Genomic DNA, 19,398 nt, shown 5'->3' on the forward strand with positions numbered 1-19,398 from the left:
TACCTGTTAGACTCCTTTCTAACTAGCTATCTAACTTTCTTTCAGCTTTCTATCTGGCTATTTAGTTGGCTTTTTACTCTTATAGCTAGCTATCTCGCTACCTTTTTAGCTTTGTGGCTTACTATTTTCCTGTACTTTCAACTATTTTGCAAGCTATCTAGCTAGGTTTTCACATTTTTTTGCATGCTATGCAGCCAACTTTTATCTTTTTTTGCTAGTTATCAAGCTTCATGTTGGACTTTAATTTCTAGCTAGCTGTCTAACTTTCCTTCAGCTTTCTATCTTGCTGTTTAGTTGGCTTTTTACTCTTATTGCTAACTATCTTGCTACACTTTTAGCTTTGTAGCTTGCTATCTTCCAATAATTTTACCTATTTAGTAGGCTATTTAGCTAGGTTATTAATTTTTTTTTGCATGCTATCTAACCAACATTTGATCTTTTTTTGCTAGTTACCAAGCTACATGTTGGACTCCTTTGTAGCTATCTATCTAACTTTCTTTCAGCTTTCTATCTGGCTATTTAGTTGTTTTTTTACTCTTACAGCTAGCTATCTTGCTAGCTTTTTAGCTTCGTAGCTTGCTATCTTCCTACATTGTTAGCTATTTAGCAAGCTATCTAGCTAGGTTTTTACATTTTTTTGCATGCTATGCAGCCAACTTTTATCTTTTTTTTGCTAGTTATCATGCAACCTGTTGGACTCCTTTCTAACTAGCTATCTAACTTTCTTTCAGCTTTCTATCTGGCTATTTAGTTGTTTTTTTACTCTTACAGCTAGCTATCTTGCTAGCTTTTTAGCTTCGTAGCTTGCTATCTTCCTACATTGTTAGCTATTTAGCAAGCTATCTAGCTAGGTTTTTACATTTTTTTGCATGCTATGCAGCCAACTTTTATCTTTTTTTTGCTAGTTATCATGCAACCTGTTGGACTCCTTTCTAACTAGCTATCTAACTTTCTTTCAGCTTTCTATCTGGCTATTTAGTTGTTTTTTTACTCTTATAGCTAGCTATCTCGCTACCTTTTTAGCTTTGTGGCTTACTATTTTCCTGTACTTTCAACTATTTTGCAAGCTATCTAGCTAGGTTTTCACATTTTTTTGCATGCTATGCAGCCAACTTTTATCTTTTTTTGCTAGTTATCAACCACATTTTTGACTTTTTAGCTTTCTATCTAGCTATTTAGTAGACTTTTACTCTTATAGCTAGCTATCTCGCTACGGATTTAGCTTTGTAGCTTGCTATCTTCCTATATTGTTAGCTATTTAGCAAGCTATCTAGCTAGGTTTTTACATGTTTTTGCATGCTATCTAGCTAACATTTTATCTTTTTTGCTAGTTATCAAGCTAAATTTTTGACTTTTCAGCTTTCTATCTGGCTATTTAGTTGTCTTTTCCTCTTTTAGCTGGCTTTCTTGCTACCTTTTAGTTTTTTTTACCTGTTTACCTTTACTGCTAACTCTCAAGCTACCTTTGGCTGCTTAGCGAGCCATGTAGTTTAGTTGTTATTTTCATAAATTTAGATCAAACTGGGTCTCCCTTGTGCTAATTTGTAAAAAATAGCTCGAGTCCTGGTTGGAGACCCCTGGTATAGAGCTACCAGGGATACAAGTGTCATCTTGATGATCCATCTTTGACCGTATTGTAGGAAAAAGCTCAGCTGTGTCTGGTTCTTGCATGCACCAGGTCTGTCCAACCCCCCCGTTAGCAAAAAAAGCTTCCCAGGCCAACGGCAGGCCAAAGCCATCCATCAAATTGCTATCCTGTTGGGGGCTGCGTCTGCCTTGGGGGCAACGTGTTCCCATTAACCTTCCTGGCAGGCGGAGAGAAACAAAAATGCCATACATTCGATCCGGTTACAAAACAGGAAAAGGAATCCTCTTTGAAAGTTTGTTTTGTTTTAATAGCAGATTAATAGCACAGTACATTATTTGTAACTGTTCGACTCACACCCGCCATCTCCTGGTTAGTGTCATCATTGCAGCCATAGTCTGCTCATTTAGGATGCCCGTGCAAATTGCTAATTAAGAAGCAAGCTAGGTTTTTACATTTTTTTGCATGCTATGCAGCCAACTTTTATCTTTTTTTTGCTAGTTATCATGCTACATGTTGGACTCCTTTCTAGCTAGCTATCTAAATTTCTTTCAGCCTTCTATATGTCTATTTAGTTGCCTTTTTACTCTTATAGCTAGCTATCACGCTACCTTTTTAGCTTTGTAGTTTGCTATCTTCCTATACTTTCAGCTATTTTGCAAGCTATCTAGCTAGGTTTTCACATTTTTTGCATGCTATGCAGCCAACTTTTATCTTTTTTTGCTAGTTATCAAGCTACATGTTGGACTCCTTTCTAGCTAGCTATCTAACTTTCTTTCAGCCTTCTATCTGTCTATTTAGTTGACTTTTTACTCTTATAGCTAGCTATCTTGCTAGCTTTTTAGCTTCGTAGCTTGCTATCTTCCTACATTGTTAGCTATTTAGCAAGCTATCTAGCTAGGTTTTCACATTTTTTGCATGCTATGCAGCCAACTTTTATCTTTTTTTGCTAGTTATCAAGCTACATGTTGGACTCCTTTCTAGCTAGCTATCTAACTTTCTTTCAGCCTTCTATTTGTCTATTTAGTTGACTTTTTACTCTTATAGCTAGCTATCTTGCTAGCTTTTTAGCTTCGTAGCTTGCTATCTTCCTACATTGTTAGCTATTTAGCAAGCTATCTAGCTAGGTTTTTACATTTTTTGCATGCTATGCAGCCAAATTTTATCTTTTTTTTGCTAGTTATCATGCTACCTGTTAGACTCCTTTCTAACTAACTATCTAACTTTCTTTCAGCTTTCTATCTCTCTATTTAGTTGACTAGCATCTCCTGGTTAGTGTCATCATTGCAGCTTTAGTCAGCTCATTTAGGATGGCCGTGCAAGTACGAGAGTTTCTTGGATGTGCTCGGATAAAATCTTCTTTTTTCATCTTTCTTGGGGTTTGGACTTGAGTTGAAACAGGCCCTGTTAGGGTCCGACACACCTCCGACTGCTGAAGAGCCCCAACCGTGGCTCGAACTGGGCACATGCAATGTTCCCTCTAAGCTGCGCGCGTGCACAATCGTGCACTGCCCGCACATTCTCAGCGCACAAGAAAATCTATCCAGCGCAATGTTCCCTCTAAGCTGCATGTGTGCGAAATTGCGCACTACCCAGAGCTTTTCCGCGCACAAGAAAATCTAGCCAGATCACAAAAATCATGGCTCGAAATTGCTAATTAAGAAGCGAATTAAGTCAAAGTTACAGTGCATGAAGGTAAAAATACAAGGGTTCCCCTGACACTGTTCTAAATGCGGTATTTGGAAGTCAAGGTCAAAGTAGAACAAAGTTGAGTAAAGTCAGTAGAGTTTTTCGACAACCGGCTTCTTCGCCTCGGCTCACTACAAGGAACCGGCTCTTTCGGGTCCTAAACGGCTCTTCGGGTTGTTTTTGCTTCTTTCATCCCAACATGACCAAATATGATGTAAAATGATGCACAAAATGACTTAAAGGAAGGGGGAATAGAAAAAAAAAGAAAAAAATACCAAAATGAAAAAGTAGTGAAAAGCTGAGAAACAAAGAAACAAAAGGAAGAGAAAAAAGTTTCAGAAAAAAAGCCAGAAAAAAAGAAAAGAAAGAAACAAAGGAAAAAAAATGGAAATAGAGAACAAAAAGAAAAAAGTAACAGCTCGGAAAAAATAAACACAATGAGATTTTTTTTAAAAGGAATTAAAAATAAATGGGGAAAAAAACGGGATAATCTTTTAGGGAGTGTCGTCTCTGCACTAGCTGTGAGTCTTTATGCATGTTGCTTATTGTTTCTGGCAGAAAGGTCATTGTGTAACCCCGAGTTTTTACGTGTGTAAGTGGGTGCTTGTATTTTTAGTCCGAACCCTCCCACAGACACAATCGCCCCCTCACAATAATGATGTCATGCGTGGGTTTTTGCCGGACCCTTGTTTCGTCCTTCCAGCGGAGGGAATACATCTGGAAGTTGCACAGAGTGGAATGTGACACCGAGACTTGATGAAAAAAAAATGCTGGACAGAGATAAATTGGAGGGATGACAGGGAGATCGATGATCGTCCGCAGAGAGAATAAAAAAAAGCAGATAGTTTCATGCAGCGAGTTAGCAAATGCACGAATACCAGTTCAAATGAAGCGTATCGGTCATCCGGTCCTGTAGATGGCGATAGTGTGGCAGAGGTCTGATGATTTCTGAGTAAACGCACGGAATAGTACTGTAGTACCTAGTTTACAGAGGTTAATTGGGACCAGAAAATTTGCGATGTAGCTCACTACCACTTTTAAAATGCATTTTTCTGGCCCACTCGCAGCTATAACGGACTGGGGATAATGGAATGCGGCCGCACGTGTGTTGTTCATTCTAGGCGGAAAGATGGAAAAAAAGAGCGGTCACTCATGACACAATTTTTTTCTTTCAGCCCTTATTTTCGGCAATAGTCAACTGGGGATAATGGATTGTGGCCGAAAATAGTGCAGTTCATTTCAGGCAAGACATGATGGCATGCTTCAGCAGCCCAAAGAACAAAAAATGTGTTCCGCTGGCCTCTGCTCTCAACAAAAGTCGACCAGGAATAACGGGTAATGGTCACAACTGTAGGGCAGTGGTTAGAGCGTGTGCGGCACAGTTCTGAGGTCGTGAGATGAAAGCTTCCTGTGTGGAGCTTGCATGTTCTCCCCGAGTTTCTTTCGGGCACTCCGGTTTCCTCCCAACATTCCAAAAACATGCATGTCAGGTTGATTGGCCGGTTCAGATTGTCCCTAGCTATGTATGAGCAAGTGTATCTGTGTGCCCTGCCCGAAGACAGCTGGGATGTGCTCCAGTACCCCCGCGACCCTACTGAGGATAAGGTGTGCTGATAATGGATGGATGAGGGTCACAACCGTGCATTTCATTGAAAGCAGGCCAGAATGGCACACTTTCCCAAAAAGTGCCTTCTGCTCTGTCCTGCTCACACCAATATTGACACCAATATAGTATTGGATAAAATGGATCGCAGCCGCATGAGTGCAGTTAAATTTGGGTCGATATAAAGGCGGCAATTTTTTGACCGTGGATAATGGATTGCAGCCACAACCGTGTATTTCATTTCAGGCGCCTCCTGACTAAAGTTCCCTCTGCTCCTCCTCACTCACACCAATATTGGATTAGATAAAATGGATCGCAGCCGCATGAGTGCAGTTCATTTTAGGCGCAAATAACCGCAAAAAAATCCTGCCAGGGCCCAATAAAAGTACACTTTACCGATCCGGCTTGCAGCTATAATCTAGTTATATCTTAAACACCTGTTTTTCTTTTTCTTTTTATTGATTTATTTTACAGGAAATACAAAAAATTTAATTCCAATTGAATCTGAAGCGAACAAGCAAATAATGTGCAATTCTTTTTGCTAGCTATCTGGCTAGCTTTTTAGCTTTGTAGCAAGCTATTTTGCCACCTTTTTAGCTATTTAGAAAGCTAAATTTTGGCCTCCTGTCCGGCTAGCTATTGAGCTTTTTTTTTGTTCTATCAATTTACTTTTTTAGCAAGATATCAAGCTCCCTTTTAAATTTTTACTTTTTCCTCTAAACGCTAACTATTATGCTTCCTTTTTAGGTATTTAGCTTTTAAGCTAGGTTTCTATTTTAGAAATTCATATCAAACTTGGTTCTCTTTGCGCTAATTAGTCACAAAAGTAGCTTTTAGCTTGAAAAAGGTTGGAGACCCCTGCAGGATCTTGTCTCATTTAATACTATCGATGCATTTTCCGGCACAGATTATAAAGCACACTTTCAAATTTGTGGCCGATTTGGGATTTTTAGGTGCACCTTGTAGTCCAGAAAATACGGTAGTTGTGTCATGGTTGCCATGGCGCCCAATTGGCGCCAGCTGCGGCTGGTTGACTGATTGGCTTCCCTTCTATTTAAGCTCAGTACTCTCACTCACCCTTTGGGATTTTTAGGTGCACCTTGTAGTCCAGAAAATACGGTAGTTGTGTCATGGTTGCCATGGCGCCCAATCGGCGCCAGCTGCGGCTGGTTGACTGATTGGCTTCCCTTCTATTTAAGCTCAATACTCTCACTCACCCTTTGGGATTTTTAGGTGCACCTTGTAGTCCAGAAAATACGGTAGTTGTGTCATGGTTGCCATGGCGCCCAATCGGCGCCAGCTGCGGCTTGTTGACTGATTGGCTTCCCTTCTATTTAAACTCAGCACTCTCACTCACCCTTTGGGATTTTTAGGTGCACCTTATAGTCCAGAAAATACGGTAGTTGTGTCATGGTTGCCATGGCGCCCAATTGGCGCCAGCTGCGGCTGGTTGACTGTTTGGCTTCCCTTCTATTTAAACTCGGAACTCTCACTCACCCTTTGGGATTTTTAGGTGCACCTTGTAGTCCAGAAAATACGGTAGTTGTGTCATGGTTGCCATGGCGCCCAATTGGCGCCAGCTGCGGCTGGTTGACTGATTGGCTTCCCTTCTATTTAAACTCAGCACTCTCACTCACCCTTTGGGATTTTTAGGTGCACCTTGTTGTCCAGAAAATACGGTAGTTGTGTCATGTTTGTCATGGCGCCCAATTGGCGCCAGCTGCGGCTGGTTGACTGATTGGCTTCCCTTCTATTTAAGCTCAGTACTCTCACTCACCCTTTGGGATTTTTAGGTGCACCTTGTAGTCCAGAAAATACGGTAGTTGTGTCATGGTTGCCATGGCGCCCAATCGGCGCCAGCTGCGGCTGGTTGACTGATTGGCTTCCCTCCTATTTAAGCTCAGTACTCTCACTCACCCTTTGGGATTTTTAGGTGCACCTTGTAGTCCAGAAAACACGGTAGTTGTGTCATGGTTGCCATGGCGCCCAATTGGCGCCAGCTGCGGCTGGTTGACTGATTGGCTTCCCTTCTATTTAAGCTCAGTACTCTCACTCACCCTTTGTCAGTTTGTCAACGAACCTTTGCACCCGCAAGACGTGGGTTTTGACTCTTTCTGGTATCACGTTTGTGTATCCTGTCCGGTATCGATCCCGTCTGTTTCGTGCTGTTTTGATTTCGGTCTCCGGTCTCCAGTGTCTGGTATCGTGCCCGTCATTCTCGTCCTGTCTGATATCTGTCGCCAGTCTCCTATATCTGTTAGCAATCCTTTCAATCCTGTTCTGTCCGGTATCGACATCATCTGGCCGGTATCGGCTCGTGTAACTGGTATCGATCTCGTTGGTCTTTTGCTTTCTGTTGTTCCATGCTAGACTTCTGTCTTTCTTCTTTCGCCCAGCGATGTTAACGTGCATGACTGCCCCATTTCCCGTAAAATAAAAGCTTGTTTTAGAAACGTCACGCATTTGGGTTCTCCACCAGTTCCGGTTCCTGACAAGTTGTCTGTATTCTGAGGAACCACGATGGTAAAACGAAAGGCTTTTTGTAGCTTCTGCGGGTTTCTCCAAGCGCCCAGAAAACTGCCAACTCGTGAACTTATTCCGATGCCGACGAGTTTTCTCAGCCGAACTATGGGAGAAAAATGTGATACACTACAAAAAAGGACAAAGGAGAAGAGAAAATATCAAGGATGGGCAGTGCAGTCCATCTCGGGATTAAATAAGAGAAGGATAAAAAAAGGAAATCTGGAAATAGTTGTTGGGAAAAAAGCAAAGTCTCCAACATGTCTTACAAGGTTTGATGCGAGCATGTGTTGTGGCAGATGCACAACAGATGCTTCGAAAAATGGAGAAAAAAATTCAATTCAAACGCCTTTCTTTTTCAAGTTTTTATTTCATAACAATTGTTTTAGGGCTTTGGGACCATGTTTTTCTGTAGTTATTTTGTTATTTCCCTTTTCTCAGTTGGTAGTTGATGTGGTTTTTGTGCTGATCCCAAATTTAAAGCCACAAACATGATTTATCAAGACGGGAAATGGAATTAATTTATAGTCAATTTATTTGTGACGCCCTTAACCACAAAATGTTACTGGACAGGCTACAATGACAACATCCCCTGATCTGAAACCAACATGCGGGCAAGGGAAAACTCGAAACCTAAGCACGAGGAAAAGAGGAAACCTTGAGAAGGGGCCTCACAAGCAATGTTCCCTGTCATTTTCCAGGGGTCTGAGCGTTCACACCAAGTCGGTGAGCAACGCTTGAAACAACAGTGAGCAACCATAATCCTAAATGTGGCAACTAAGTCATTATTAAACATGTCCAAAACCTGACATCACATTTCATTTTGCTGAGTTTCCGGCAATGCAAAAATAAATTTCACTTTTGAATGAATTGACTCATGTGCGATTGCAAAGGCTGTACGGCCTACAAACGTCGTTTGTGCTTACAATTCTTTCACAAGATATCCATTTATTTTTATTTCCTGATATATTTTGTCGCATGATATTAACATTTTTGTAGGCTTATTGAGTCGGTTGCACGATACGGAACTGTACTTAATCACATTTTTCAGTGGAAGTACAATGTTGGCAACAAGATTGACTTGGTATAATTGGAAATTATTTGAATGCAACACAAAATTTTTCTTCTTTTTCCCTAGTTTTTTTTTCCATTTTTTTTATATTCATTTAAAAAAATCTCATTGTGTTTATTTTTCCTAGCTGTGACTTTTTTCTTTTTCTTCTCTATTTACTTTTTTCCTTTGTTTCTTTAGTTTTCTTTTTTTCTGGCCTTTTTCTGAATTTTTCCTTCTTTTTTCTGTTCCTTTTGTTTCTTTTTTTCTCAGCTTTTGACTACTTTTTCATTTTGGTACTTTTTTTCTTTTTTGTTCTATACCCCCTTCCTTTAAGTCATTTTTTGCATCATTTTACATCATATTTGGTCATGTAGGGTTGAAAGAAGCAAAAACAACCCGAAGAGCCGTTTAGGACCCGAAAGAGCTGGTTCCTTTTAGTGAGAAGAGCCGAAGAAGCCGGTTCTCGAAAAACTCTACTGACTTAACTTAACTTAACTTTGTTCTGCTTCGACCTTGACTTCCAAATACCGCATTTAGAACACAATGTCAGGGGAACCTTTGTATTTTTACCTTCATGCACTGTATCTTTGTCTTAATTAGCTATTTTGAGCCCTGATTTTTGTGAGCTGGCTAGATGGAAGCGTGACAGGACTGGGTTTAAATAGCAGGGAAGCCAATCCGACAAAGAGCCGCAGCTGGCGCCACAGGGGCGGGGCCAATTGGGCACCATGGCAACCGTGACAAAAAATTCAATTACATTTCAAATTAATTAAGCATCCAAATTTGTATTTATTTTCATTTTTTTGTCAAAGATCCTTAATATAAAACTATTCAAGAAGTGTTTTGGATTAAAAAAAAAAGAAAAGGATATACCTCCTCAGGGGGATAAGTGTCATGATTATTGCATGCTCTGATTGGCTCCCTGTCCCTATTTGAATCCAGTTCTGTCAATCCCCTGTTGTCAGTCCGTCTGCGTACCTCTGTTTATACAAGGCAAGCCTTTTTTTGACCCTGACTCCTGCCTGTCCCATTTTTGCTCCCGTTTCTCTCTGGCTACTACCTGTTTTCATCCCGACCACGTCTGCTCTCCCGTCCTAGCTTACGACCCATTTTTGATTCCGACTACGTCTATTCTCCTGTCCTGGCTTACGACTCGTTTCTGACCCCGACCACGTTTTTGCTCTCCCTGTCCCGGCTATTGACCTGTTGTCCGTCCCTGACACCGCCAATGCTCGCTACGGAAGATCCACTTCCATATTCGGATCACAAGCCGAGTGCGAGAGCGACTTGCTTCCCGCGTCCAGCGAACACCGGATCGTGGGTGCAGCCCTTCCTCTTTCCTTTAATAAAACTTTACGCAATTGGTTCCTGATTCCGTTCCGGTCCTGACAATAAGTTTACGAGTTTCTCTGTGCTGTAAAATCATGTCAATTCTGCTGTGACGAGCAGAAAAATATTATAATTTGATAGAAACGTGTTTCTCCTGTTGTCATTTGAAAGTTATCTGTTTGGGAAAAAAAATAAAAATGGATGACTTCAATAGCAAAAGCCCCAGAGGGCAATTCCGCCAGGCAATTTCCATCTTTAAAAAGGCCTCCACGCTTATTACTTTCCCAGCGAGGACATTAGCTAGACTTCTGGAATAGAGACGCCGAGGACACAGCGAATGTATAAAAAGTCACTTGTCGTTTGCTGCATTGTTTGATAAAAAGAAAAGAAGCAGCTGGCCCGCGGCCATGTTGAATCTGCAAAGTGCACCTGTCAACTTAGAGGAATGTATATAATTAAGCTGGAGAGGAAATGGAGATTCAATGGAGCAGAGGAGGCGGAGAAGGGAACCTTGTGGACAGGGTTGGGTAGGGTTACTTTAACTGGATTACTTTCAATTACTTTTGGATGACTCCAATACCAAATATGCTAATAAAAGACAAAAGAAACTAAATAGGAATAAAATGATGACTCACAACACGTGGTAAGCTTTCTCTCCTGGCTTTGATCTCCGGCAAAACGAACATAAAATGCGACAGAAACAAAATGAAAATAAATCCAAACAGCTTGCCGACATCATTTTTGCCGTTCCATGTATTCCGTTACTCCCCAAGCCTGCACAAAATGTAGTCATTTTATTCATATTTAGTTAGAAACAGGAAAAAACGGAGATTCTCAGGGCTTGACGAGTTTCGCAGGGGTTTCGCAGACGCTTCGACAAACGGCGATTCACAGGGCAGCGTTTAAGTAGTCGCATGGAGCAATCTGTCAACGGGTTTCAGCTGGTGTCCATGGGCGGGGCCAGTTGGGCGCCCTGGCAACCGTGACAGCTATCCACCAAAAATTAAATTGATTGGCTGACTTCCCATCCTTATCAATAGACGACCAATAAACCAGGCAACCAACTAAGGGTACATTCGACCAATCCATTGACCAATTATTGACTATAACCCTCCCCCCAAACAACTCCAAATCGGGTTCAACTCAGGATTTTCAAGGAGACCCACCGAACCAGATGAATACAGTTCTTTGCAGAGCTCACGTACAGTAAATGGCTTCTTTGTAGCGTGCTAGCCATAATTCATACGACTCCTCTGCAGAGAGAAGAAGTCTTTGTCCCGGGTGCCGGACACATTCGGGGCACAAATGCTTGACGGCCATGCTTGACATTCCTTATGCGTCCTCATAAACGGCCCGGCCGAATTCAGCGCCTTTTCGTATGTGAGCAGGGTTCACTCGGTTCGCCCCTGACGCAGATTGCTACAACTGGCGCAACTGTATTTATTGTCCGTCCTTTGTCATCAGTATATTTTTCTTTGAGTTCATTACATTGTAACAATATTTTGCTGTCTCTCATTTCAGGATTTGTTTATGTTTATTCAGGAAGGTTATTCAATCTGTACTATGTTCCTAGCCAGTTGCTCCTCATCATACTTTGGAAATACTGCAAAAATACTCCTGCAGAAATACAACAAGAATACTGCAAAAATACTTCTGCAGAAATACTAAAAGAATACTGCAAAAATACTCCTGCAGAAATACGACAAGAATACTGAAAAAATACTCCTGCAGATATACTACAAGAATACAGCAAAAATACTCCTGCAGAAATACGACAAGAATACTGCAAAAATACTTCTGCAGAAATACTAAAAGAATACTGCAAAAATTCTCCTGCAGAAATACTACAAGAATACAGCAAAAATACTCCTGCAGAAATACGACAAGAATACTGCAAAAATACTCCTGCAGAAATACGACAAGAATACTGCAAAAATACTCCTGCAGAAATACTAAAAGAATACTGCAAAAATACTCCCGCAGAAATACTACAAGAATACTGCAAAAATACTCCTGCAGAAATACGACAAGAATACTGCAAAAATACTCCTGCAGAAATACGACAAGAATACTGCAAAAATACTCCCGCAGAAATACTACAAGAATACTGCAAAAATACTCCTGCAGAAATCCGACAAGAATACTGCAAAAATACTCCTGCAGAAATACTACAATACCCCAGCCAAGTAAATAGTACCCAAATACTCCTACAGAAAAAGAACAAGGATACTACAGAAATAGTACCAAAAATAATTTTAAAAAATCCTACTACAGAAATACTACAAAAATAAAACTACTGCTATACTACAAAAATTCAATAGAAATACAACCTGAATACGACTGCAGAAATACATCAAAAATACTACTGTAAGCATGATAAAAGTATACTACAGAAATACTACAACAATCCTACTACGGAAAAAGTACAAAAATACAATAAAAATACTACTACCGTAATACTACAAAAATACTACTGCAGAAAAACAACAAGGATACTACAGATATAGTACCAAAATTACTTTAAATTCCTACTACAAAAATAGAACTACTGTAATACAACAAAAACACAACAGAAATACAACTATAAAATACTACTGCTGAAATACTCAAAAAATAATAGAACACTTTAAATAATACATACTTTAAAAATCCCACAACAGGAATACTACAAAAATACTACAGAAATACAACTATAAAATACTACTGAAGAAATACTACAAAAATACTACTGTACGAATAATACAAGTATACTAAAGAAATACAACAATAATCACACGACGGAAAAAGTACAAAAATACAACTTGTGAAATAGTACAAAAATATAACCATGTAATACTACAAAAATGCTACTGCAGAAAAACAACAAGGATACTACAAATATAGTACCAAAATTACTTTAAAAATCCTACTACAGAAATACTACAAAAATAGAACTACTGTAATACAACAGAAATACAACTATAAAATACTACTGCTGAAATACTCAAAAAATAATACAACACTTTAAATAATACATACTTTAAAAATCCCACTACAGGAATACTACAAAAATACTACAGAAATACAACTATAAAATACTACTGCAGAAATACATCAAAAATACTACTGTAAGCATAATAAAAGTATATTACAGAAACACTACAATAACCCCACTACGGAAAAAGTACAAAAATACAACTTATGAAATAGTACAAAAATACAACTACCGTAATACTACAAAAATACTACTGCAGAAAGACAACAAGGATACTACAGATATAGTACCAAAATTACAACCTGAAGAGCCGTTTGGGACCCGAAAGAGCCAGTTCCTTTTAGTGAGCCGAGCCGAAGAAGCCGGTTCTCGAAAAACTCTACTGACTTTACTCAACTTTGTTCTACTTCGACCTTGACTTCCAAATACCGCATTTAGAACACAGCGTCAGGGGAACCTTTGTATTTTGACCTTCATGCACTGTAACTTTGACTTAATTGGCGTCTTAATTAGCAATTTCGAGCCCTGATTTTTGTGAGCTGGCTAGATTTTCTTGTGCGCGGAAAAGCTCTGGGTAGTGCGCGATTGCGCACACACGCAGCTTAGAGGGAACATTGTTTGTAATGTATTTTTGAATTTGTCCCACAGCGCTGCTGGTGTGCGTGCTGTCCTTCAACGTGGACCAAAAAAACGGCTTGTCCTTCGATGGCCCCCTGGAAGACATGTTTGGCTACACCGTTCAGCAGTTTGAAAATAATGAAGGCAAATGGTGAGCTTCATTTTTTGTTTTGTTTGTTTGTTTTTGTTTTGTTGAGCTTTATTTCTTTGTTTTGTTGGTTTTTGTTTAGGTTTTTTTGTTTTGTTTTGTAGGTTTTTTTGGTTAGCTTTCTTTGTTTAGCTATTTTTGGTTTACCTTGTTTTTGTAGTTTGTTTCCTTAGTCCTTTTTGTTTTGTATAGATTTTAAGCTATGTTTAGCCAATTTTGTGTCGTTTTAATTTAGCTGGTTTGTTTAGCATTTTGGTTTAGCTTATTTTTCTTGTTTTGTTTATTTGGTTTTGTTTTGTTTAGCTTTATTTTTTTGTTTTGTTGATTTTTGTTTAGGTTTTTTGTTATGTTTTGTAGCTTTTTTTGTTTGGCTTGTGTTGTTTAACTTGTTTTGTTTAGCTTTTTGGTTTACCTTGTTTTTTAGCGATACTTTGTTTGGTTTGTTGTCCTTTTTGTTTAGTATAGATTTGAAGCCCTGTTTAGCTAATTTTGTGTCGTTTTTATTCAGCTGGTTTGTTTAGCGATTTGGTTTAGCTTCATTTTTGTTTTGTTATTTTGATTTTGTTTTGTTTAGCTTTGTTTTTTTGTATTGTTGATTTTTGTTTAGGTTTTTTTTTGTTTTGTTTTGTAGCTATTTTGGTTTACTTTTTTTTTTTGCGCTATTTTGTTTGGTTTGTTTCTCTAGTCCTTTTTGTTTTGTAAGGATTTAAAGCTCTGTTTAGCTGATTTTGTGTCACTTTATTTAGCTGGTTTGTTTAGCAATTGGGTTTAGCTTCTTTTTCTTGTTTTGTTTATTTGGTTTTGTTTATTTGGTTTTGTTAAGCTTTATTTATTTATTTTTTGTTGATTTTTGTTTAGGGTTTATTTTGTTTTGTTTTGTAGGTTTTTCTGGTTAGCTTGCTTTGTTTAGCTTTTTTGGTTTAGCTTGTTTTTTTAGCGATATTTTGTTTGGTTTGTTTCTTCAGTATTTTTTGTTTTGTATGGATTTCAAGCTCTGTTTAGCTAATTTTGTGTCGTTTTGATTTAGCTGGTTTGTTTAGCGATTTGGTTTAGCTTCTTTTTCTTGTTTTGTTTATTTGGTTTTGTTTTGTTTAGCTTTATTTTTTTGTTTTGTTGATATTTGTTTAGGTTTTTTTGTTGTTGTTTTGTAGCTTTTTTTGTTTAGCTTGTTTTTAGCGATACTTTGTTTGGGTTTGTTTCTCCAGTATTTTTTGTTTTGTATAGATTTTAAGCTCTGTTTAGCTAATTTTGTGTAGTTTTTATTTTGCTTGTTTGTTTAGCATTTCTGTTTAGCTTCTTTTTCTAGTTTTGTTTATTTGGTTTTGTTTTATTTATTTGTTTTTGTTTTGTTTAGCTTTATTTTCCTGTTTTGTTGATTTTTGTTTACGTTTTTTTTTTGTAGGTACTTTTGGTTAGCTTGCTTTGTTTAGCTTCTTTTTTAGCGATATTTTGTTTGGTTTGTTTCTTCAGTATTTTTTGTTTTGTGTAGATTTCAAGCTCTGTTTAGCTAATTTTGTGTAGTCTTTATTTAGCTGGTTAATTTAGCGATTTGGTTTAGCTTTTTTTCTTGTTTTGTTTATTTTGTTTTGTTTAACTTAATTTTTTTTTGTTTTGTTGATTTTTGTTAAGGTTTTTTTGTTTTGTTTTGTAGCTTTTTTTGTTTAGCTTCTGTTGTTTAGCTTTGTTTGGTTTGTTTCCCTAGTCCTTTTTGTTTTGTATAGATTTTAAGCTCTGTTTAGCTAATCTTGTGTAGTTTTTATTTAGCTGGTTTGTTTAGCGTTTTAGTTTAGCTTCTTTGTCTTGTTTTGATTTGTTTGTCTTTTTTATGTAGCTTTATATTACGCTTGATTTCTTTGGCTTTTACTCTTTAGCTTTGTGTTGTTTAGCTTTTTTTTTTGTTTTAGCTTATTTTGTTCAGAGTTTTTGGCTTTGTTTAGCTTTTTTTAATTAGCTTTTTCAAAATAGCTTTGTTTAGTCGAGCTTGTTTGGTTTCATCAAGCTTTTGCTTGTTTACCTTTTGTTTGCCAGGCTTTTTTGTTTAGATTTTTGTTAAGCTTGTATTGTTTAGCTTATGTTGTTTAACTTTTTTATAGACTTTTATGCTTTGTTTGGCCTATTTTAATTAGCTTGATTTGTTGAGTTGAATTTGTTTTGTTTAGCTTGTTTGCTTTTGTTTATCTGTTGTCATTTAGCGTTTTTGTTTTGTTCAGTTTTTATTCTTTCTGTCCAGTATCTTTTTGTTTAGCTTGTTTTCTTTGGCTTCTTTTTATTTTTTTTTGTCTTTTCTCATCTCATCTCATTAGCCATACCGCTTATCCTCATTAGGGTCGCGGGGCGGCTGGAGCCCATCCCAGCCAACTCCGGGCAGTGGGCAGGGGACACCCTGAACTGGTTGCCAGCCAATCGCAGGGCACACAGGGACAGACAACTCGCTCGCTCATGCACACCTAGGGACGATTTGGACCGGCCAATTCACCTGAAATGCATGTTTTTGGAACGTGGGAGGAAACCGGAGTGCCCGGAGGAAACCCACGCAAGCACGGGGAGAACATGCAAACTCCGCACAGGAAGTCTGGAGCTGGATTTGAACCCACGCAGGAGGTTCCCATGACATGAACTGTGCCGCACAAGCGCTAACCACTGCGCTGCCGTGCTGCTTTTTTGTCTTTTATGTTTGTTTAATTTGTTTTGTTTAGCTTCTTTTTTGTTTTTGTTTTATTTTTTAAAATATTTGTTTAGCTTGTTTTGTTTGGCTTTGGTTTGATTTATCTTTTTTGTTTGGTTTATCTGTTTTTGTTTTAAAAAAATTAGGGGGGGGCGCTATTTCTCTAATTTTTGTTTGGTTTAGTTTTTCTTATTTAGCTTGATTTGTTCATCTTTTTAATTATTTTTTTTATTAAGCTTAGAAAGCAAAATTAGTAAGATAATAATCCAAGTATTGTTTTCCACTGGTGCTGTTTCTAATTATGTTTCCTCTGTTATTAAAATATTCTTTTGGGATTTCTTTATTTTTTGGCTTTTTGGTTTAAATAGCTGTTTTTGGTCAAGTTTAGTTTTATTTAACTCATTTTTTTTTTTTCGTTCTTCTTCTTTTTTTTTTTTTTCATTAGCCTTTTTTGATTTGTTCACCTTTTTTTTGTTTAGTTTTTTCTTATTTAGCTTGATTTGTTTATCTGTTGAAATATTTTGTGTTTAGCTTAGAAACAAAAGTAAGTAAGAAAATGATTTAAGTATTTTTATTTCCACTGGTAGATAATATTGATGATGTCAATGATGTTCCCAGTGTTATTAAAATAATTTTTAAGAAAACATGTTCAGTTACAAAAGCATCTTTGCCTTTTGAATTTGTGTTTTTTGGGCTTTTTTTGTTTTAATTAGCTGTTTTTGTCTAAATTTAGTTTTATTTAACCTCTGTATTTTCGTTCTTCTTTTGTTTTTATTAAGCTTTTTTGATTTGTTTACCTTTTTTGTTTTGTTTATTTTTTCTTATTTAGCTTAATTTGTTTATCTGTTGAAATATTTTGTGTTTAGCTTAGAAACAAAAGTAAGTAAGAAAATGATTTAAGCATTTTTATTTCCACTGGTAGATAATATTGATGATGTCAATGACGTTCCCAGTGTTATTAAAATAATTTTTAAGAAAACATGTTCAGTTACAAAAGCATCTTTGCCTTTTGAATTCGTGTTTTTTGGGCTTTTTTGGTTTTAATTAGCTGTTTTTGTTCAACTTTAGTTTGATTTAACCTTTGTATTTTCGTTCTTCTTTTGTTTTTGTTTTTATTAAGCTTTTTTGATTTGTTTACCTTTTTTGTTTTGTTTATTTTTTCTTATTGAGCTTAATTTGTTTATCTGTTGAAATATTTTGTGTTTAGCTTAGAAACAAAAGTAAGTAAGAAAATGATTTAAGCATTTTTATTTCCACTGGTAGATAATATTGATGATTTCAATGACGTTCCCAGTGTTATTAAAATAGATTGTAAGAAATTGTTCAGTTGCAAAAGCATCTTTGCCTTTTGAATCCGTGTTTTTTCCGAGCAGTGTTTCGGACTTTCGGGCCTCATTAGAAGGCAGGAATGTTAATAATGTTTAGACGAAGAGCGGCTCTTTTTAGCATCAGTTTATACAGAGGGGCGACACACGTGGTTTCGCTAGCATACGCACGGAGTCATGTGTCTGCTTTACAGTTACAGTACGATGATCGATTCCTGCACTTGTAGAAGAATCCCATTTGTACTCGAAACACAAAGGTTGGCTACAGAAGTGTCACTATTTTTTCTTTTACTCATGATTTTGAATGGGGGCAGCACGGCGGCGCAGTGGTTAGCGCTTGTGCGGCACAGTTCATGTCATGGGTTCAAATCCAGCTTCAGACTTCCTGTGCGGAGTTTGTATGTTCTCCCCGTGCTTGCGTGGGTTTCCTCCGGGCACTCCGGTTTCCTCCCACGTTCCAAAAACATGCATTTCAGGTGAATTGGCCGGTGCAAATTGTCCCTAGGTGTGAATGAGCGAATGAGTTGTCTGTCCCTGTGTGCCCTGCGATTGGCTGGCAACCAGTTCAGGGTGTCCCCTGCCCACTGCCTGGAGATGGCTGGGATGGGCTCCAGCCCCCCCACGACCCTAATGAGGATAAGCGGTACGGCTAATGAGATTAGATGTTTTTTTTAATTTAGGTGTATATTTTTCAGTAATATTTGAGTATTGTTTATGTTGTTTTTTCAAAATATTTAAGTATCAACAAAAAAAAATACTAAAAAAAAAACAAAATCTCGAAAAATTCTGTGAATCATGGGCGTAAACAGTCTGATTTTGCACCCGCCAAAAATTTAGGATTTTTAAACTTTATTTTCCTTAGTAAAGGACAAGATCCGCTTAAATATGATTTAAAAAAAAACGTTAAAAAAAAAGAAAACGAATATGTGAACAATGTAGAGTCTGAAATACTCTACTGCCTTGAAACAGTTCAGTCGACTTTTGTTTTGGTGATTTTTGTTTAGGTTTTTTTTGTTTTGTTTTGTAGGTTTTTTTGGTTAGCTTGCTTTGTTAGCTTTTTTTGGTTTAGCTTGTTTTTTTAGCGATATTTTGTTTGGTTTGTCTCTCCAGTATTTTTTGTTTTGTATAGATTTTAAGCTCTGTTTAGCTAATTTTGTGTAGTCTTTATTTAGCTGGTTTGTTTAGCTTGTTTAGCTTTTTATTTAACTGGTTTGTTTAGCATTTTAGTTTAGCTTCTTTGTCTTGTTTTGATTTGGTTGTCTTTTTTATGTAGCTTTATATTACGCTTGTTTTCTTTGGCTTTTACTATTTAGCTTTGTGTTGCAGTGAAAGTATGTCATTATGGTAGCCAAAGAGTGCCATAATTCGAATAAATAAAAGATGCATTCGATTCATTAAAAACAGCCTCGAAATGAACATTTAATTGATAAAAACGGCCTTTTAAAGTAAAAATCAATTCAAAATTAAAATGTTATCCTAATTGGATTTTACATGATATTGTCATGATTACTGATGTGACTCTGCTGTGCCCGCTCCTTTGGCGCCAACTGCCTCGGACTCTGATTGGCTCCCGATCAGTACTTGTACCCACTCCTGTCTGTCCCCTTTTGTCAGTCCGTCTGCGAACCTCAGTTAACACTAGGCAAGCCCTTTTTGACCCTGACTCCTATCTGTCCTGTTTTTTGCTCCCGTCTGTTCCTCCGGCTTGGACCCGTGTTTGATCTTGACCACGTCTACTCTCCCGTCCCGGCTTTTGACCTCTTTCCGTCCCCAACCACGTCTTCTCTCCCATTCTGGCTTACGACCCACTTCCGACCCCACCACGTTTTTGCTCTCTCTCCCGGCTCCTGACCTGTTTTCCGTTCCCGCCACCGCTCGCCACGGAAGA

At 37.8% G+C, this 19,398-nt stretch overlaps 1 protein-coding gene across 1 annotated transcript in view; it reads left to right on the plus strand.

Moving 5' to 3' along the window:
- The window catches only part of itga1 (integrin, alpha 1), a 112,499-nt gene that overhangs the window by 25,659 nt on the left and 67,442 nt on the right, over positions 1 to 19,398 (plus strand). Inside the window, exon 2 of the mRNA XM_088355735.1 lies at positions 13,403 to 13,523. Coding sequence (XP_088211861.1) covers positions 13,403 to 13,523 — 121 coding nt within the window. The remainder of the gene's footprint in view (positions 1 to 13,402; positions 13,524 to 19,398) is intronic.

The sequence above is a fragment of the Urocampus carinirostris genome, chromosome 16, assembly GCF_059441175.1.
Source record: "Urocampus carinirostris isolate Australia breed hairy pipefish chromosome 16, RoL_Ucar_1.0, whole genome shotgun sequence".
Taxonomy (NCBI): domain Eukaryota; kingdom Metazoa; phylum Chordata; class Actinopteri; order Syngnathiformes; family Syngnathidae; genus Urocampus; species Urocampus carinirostris.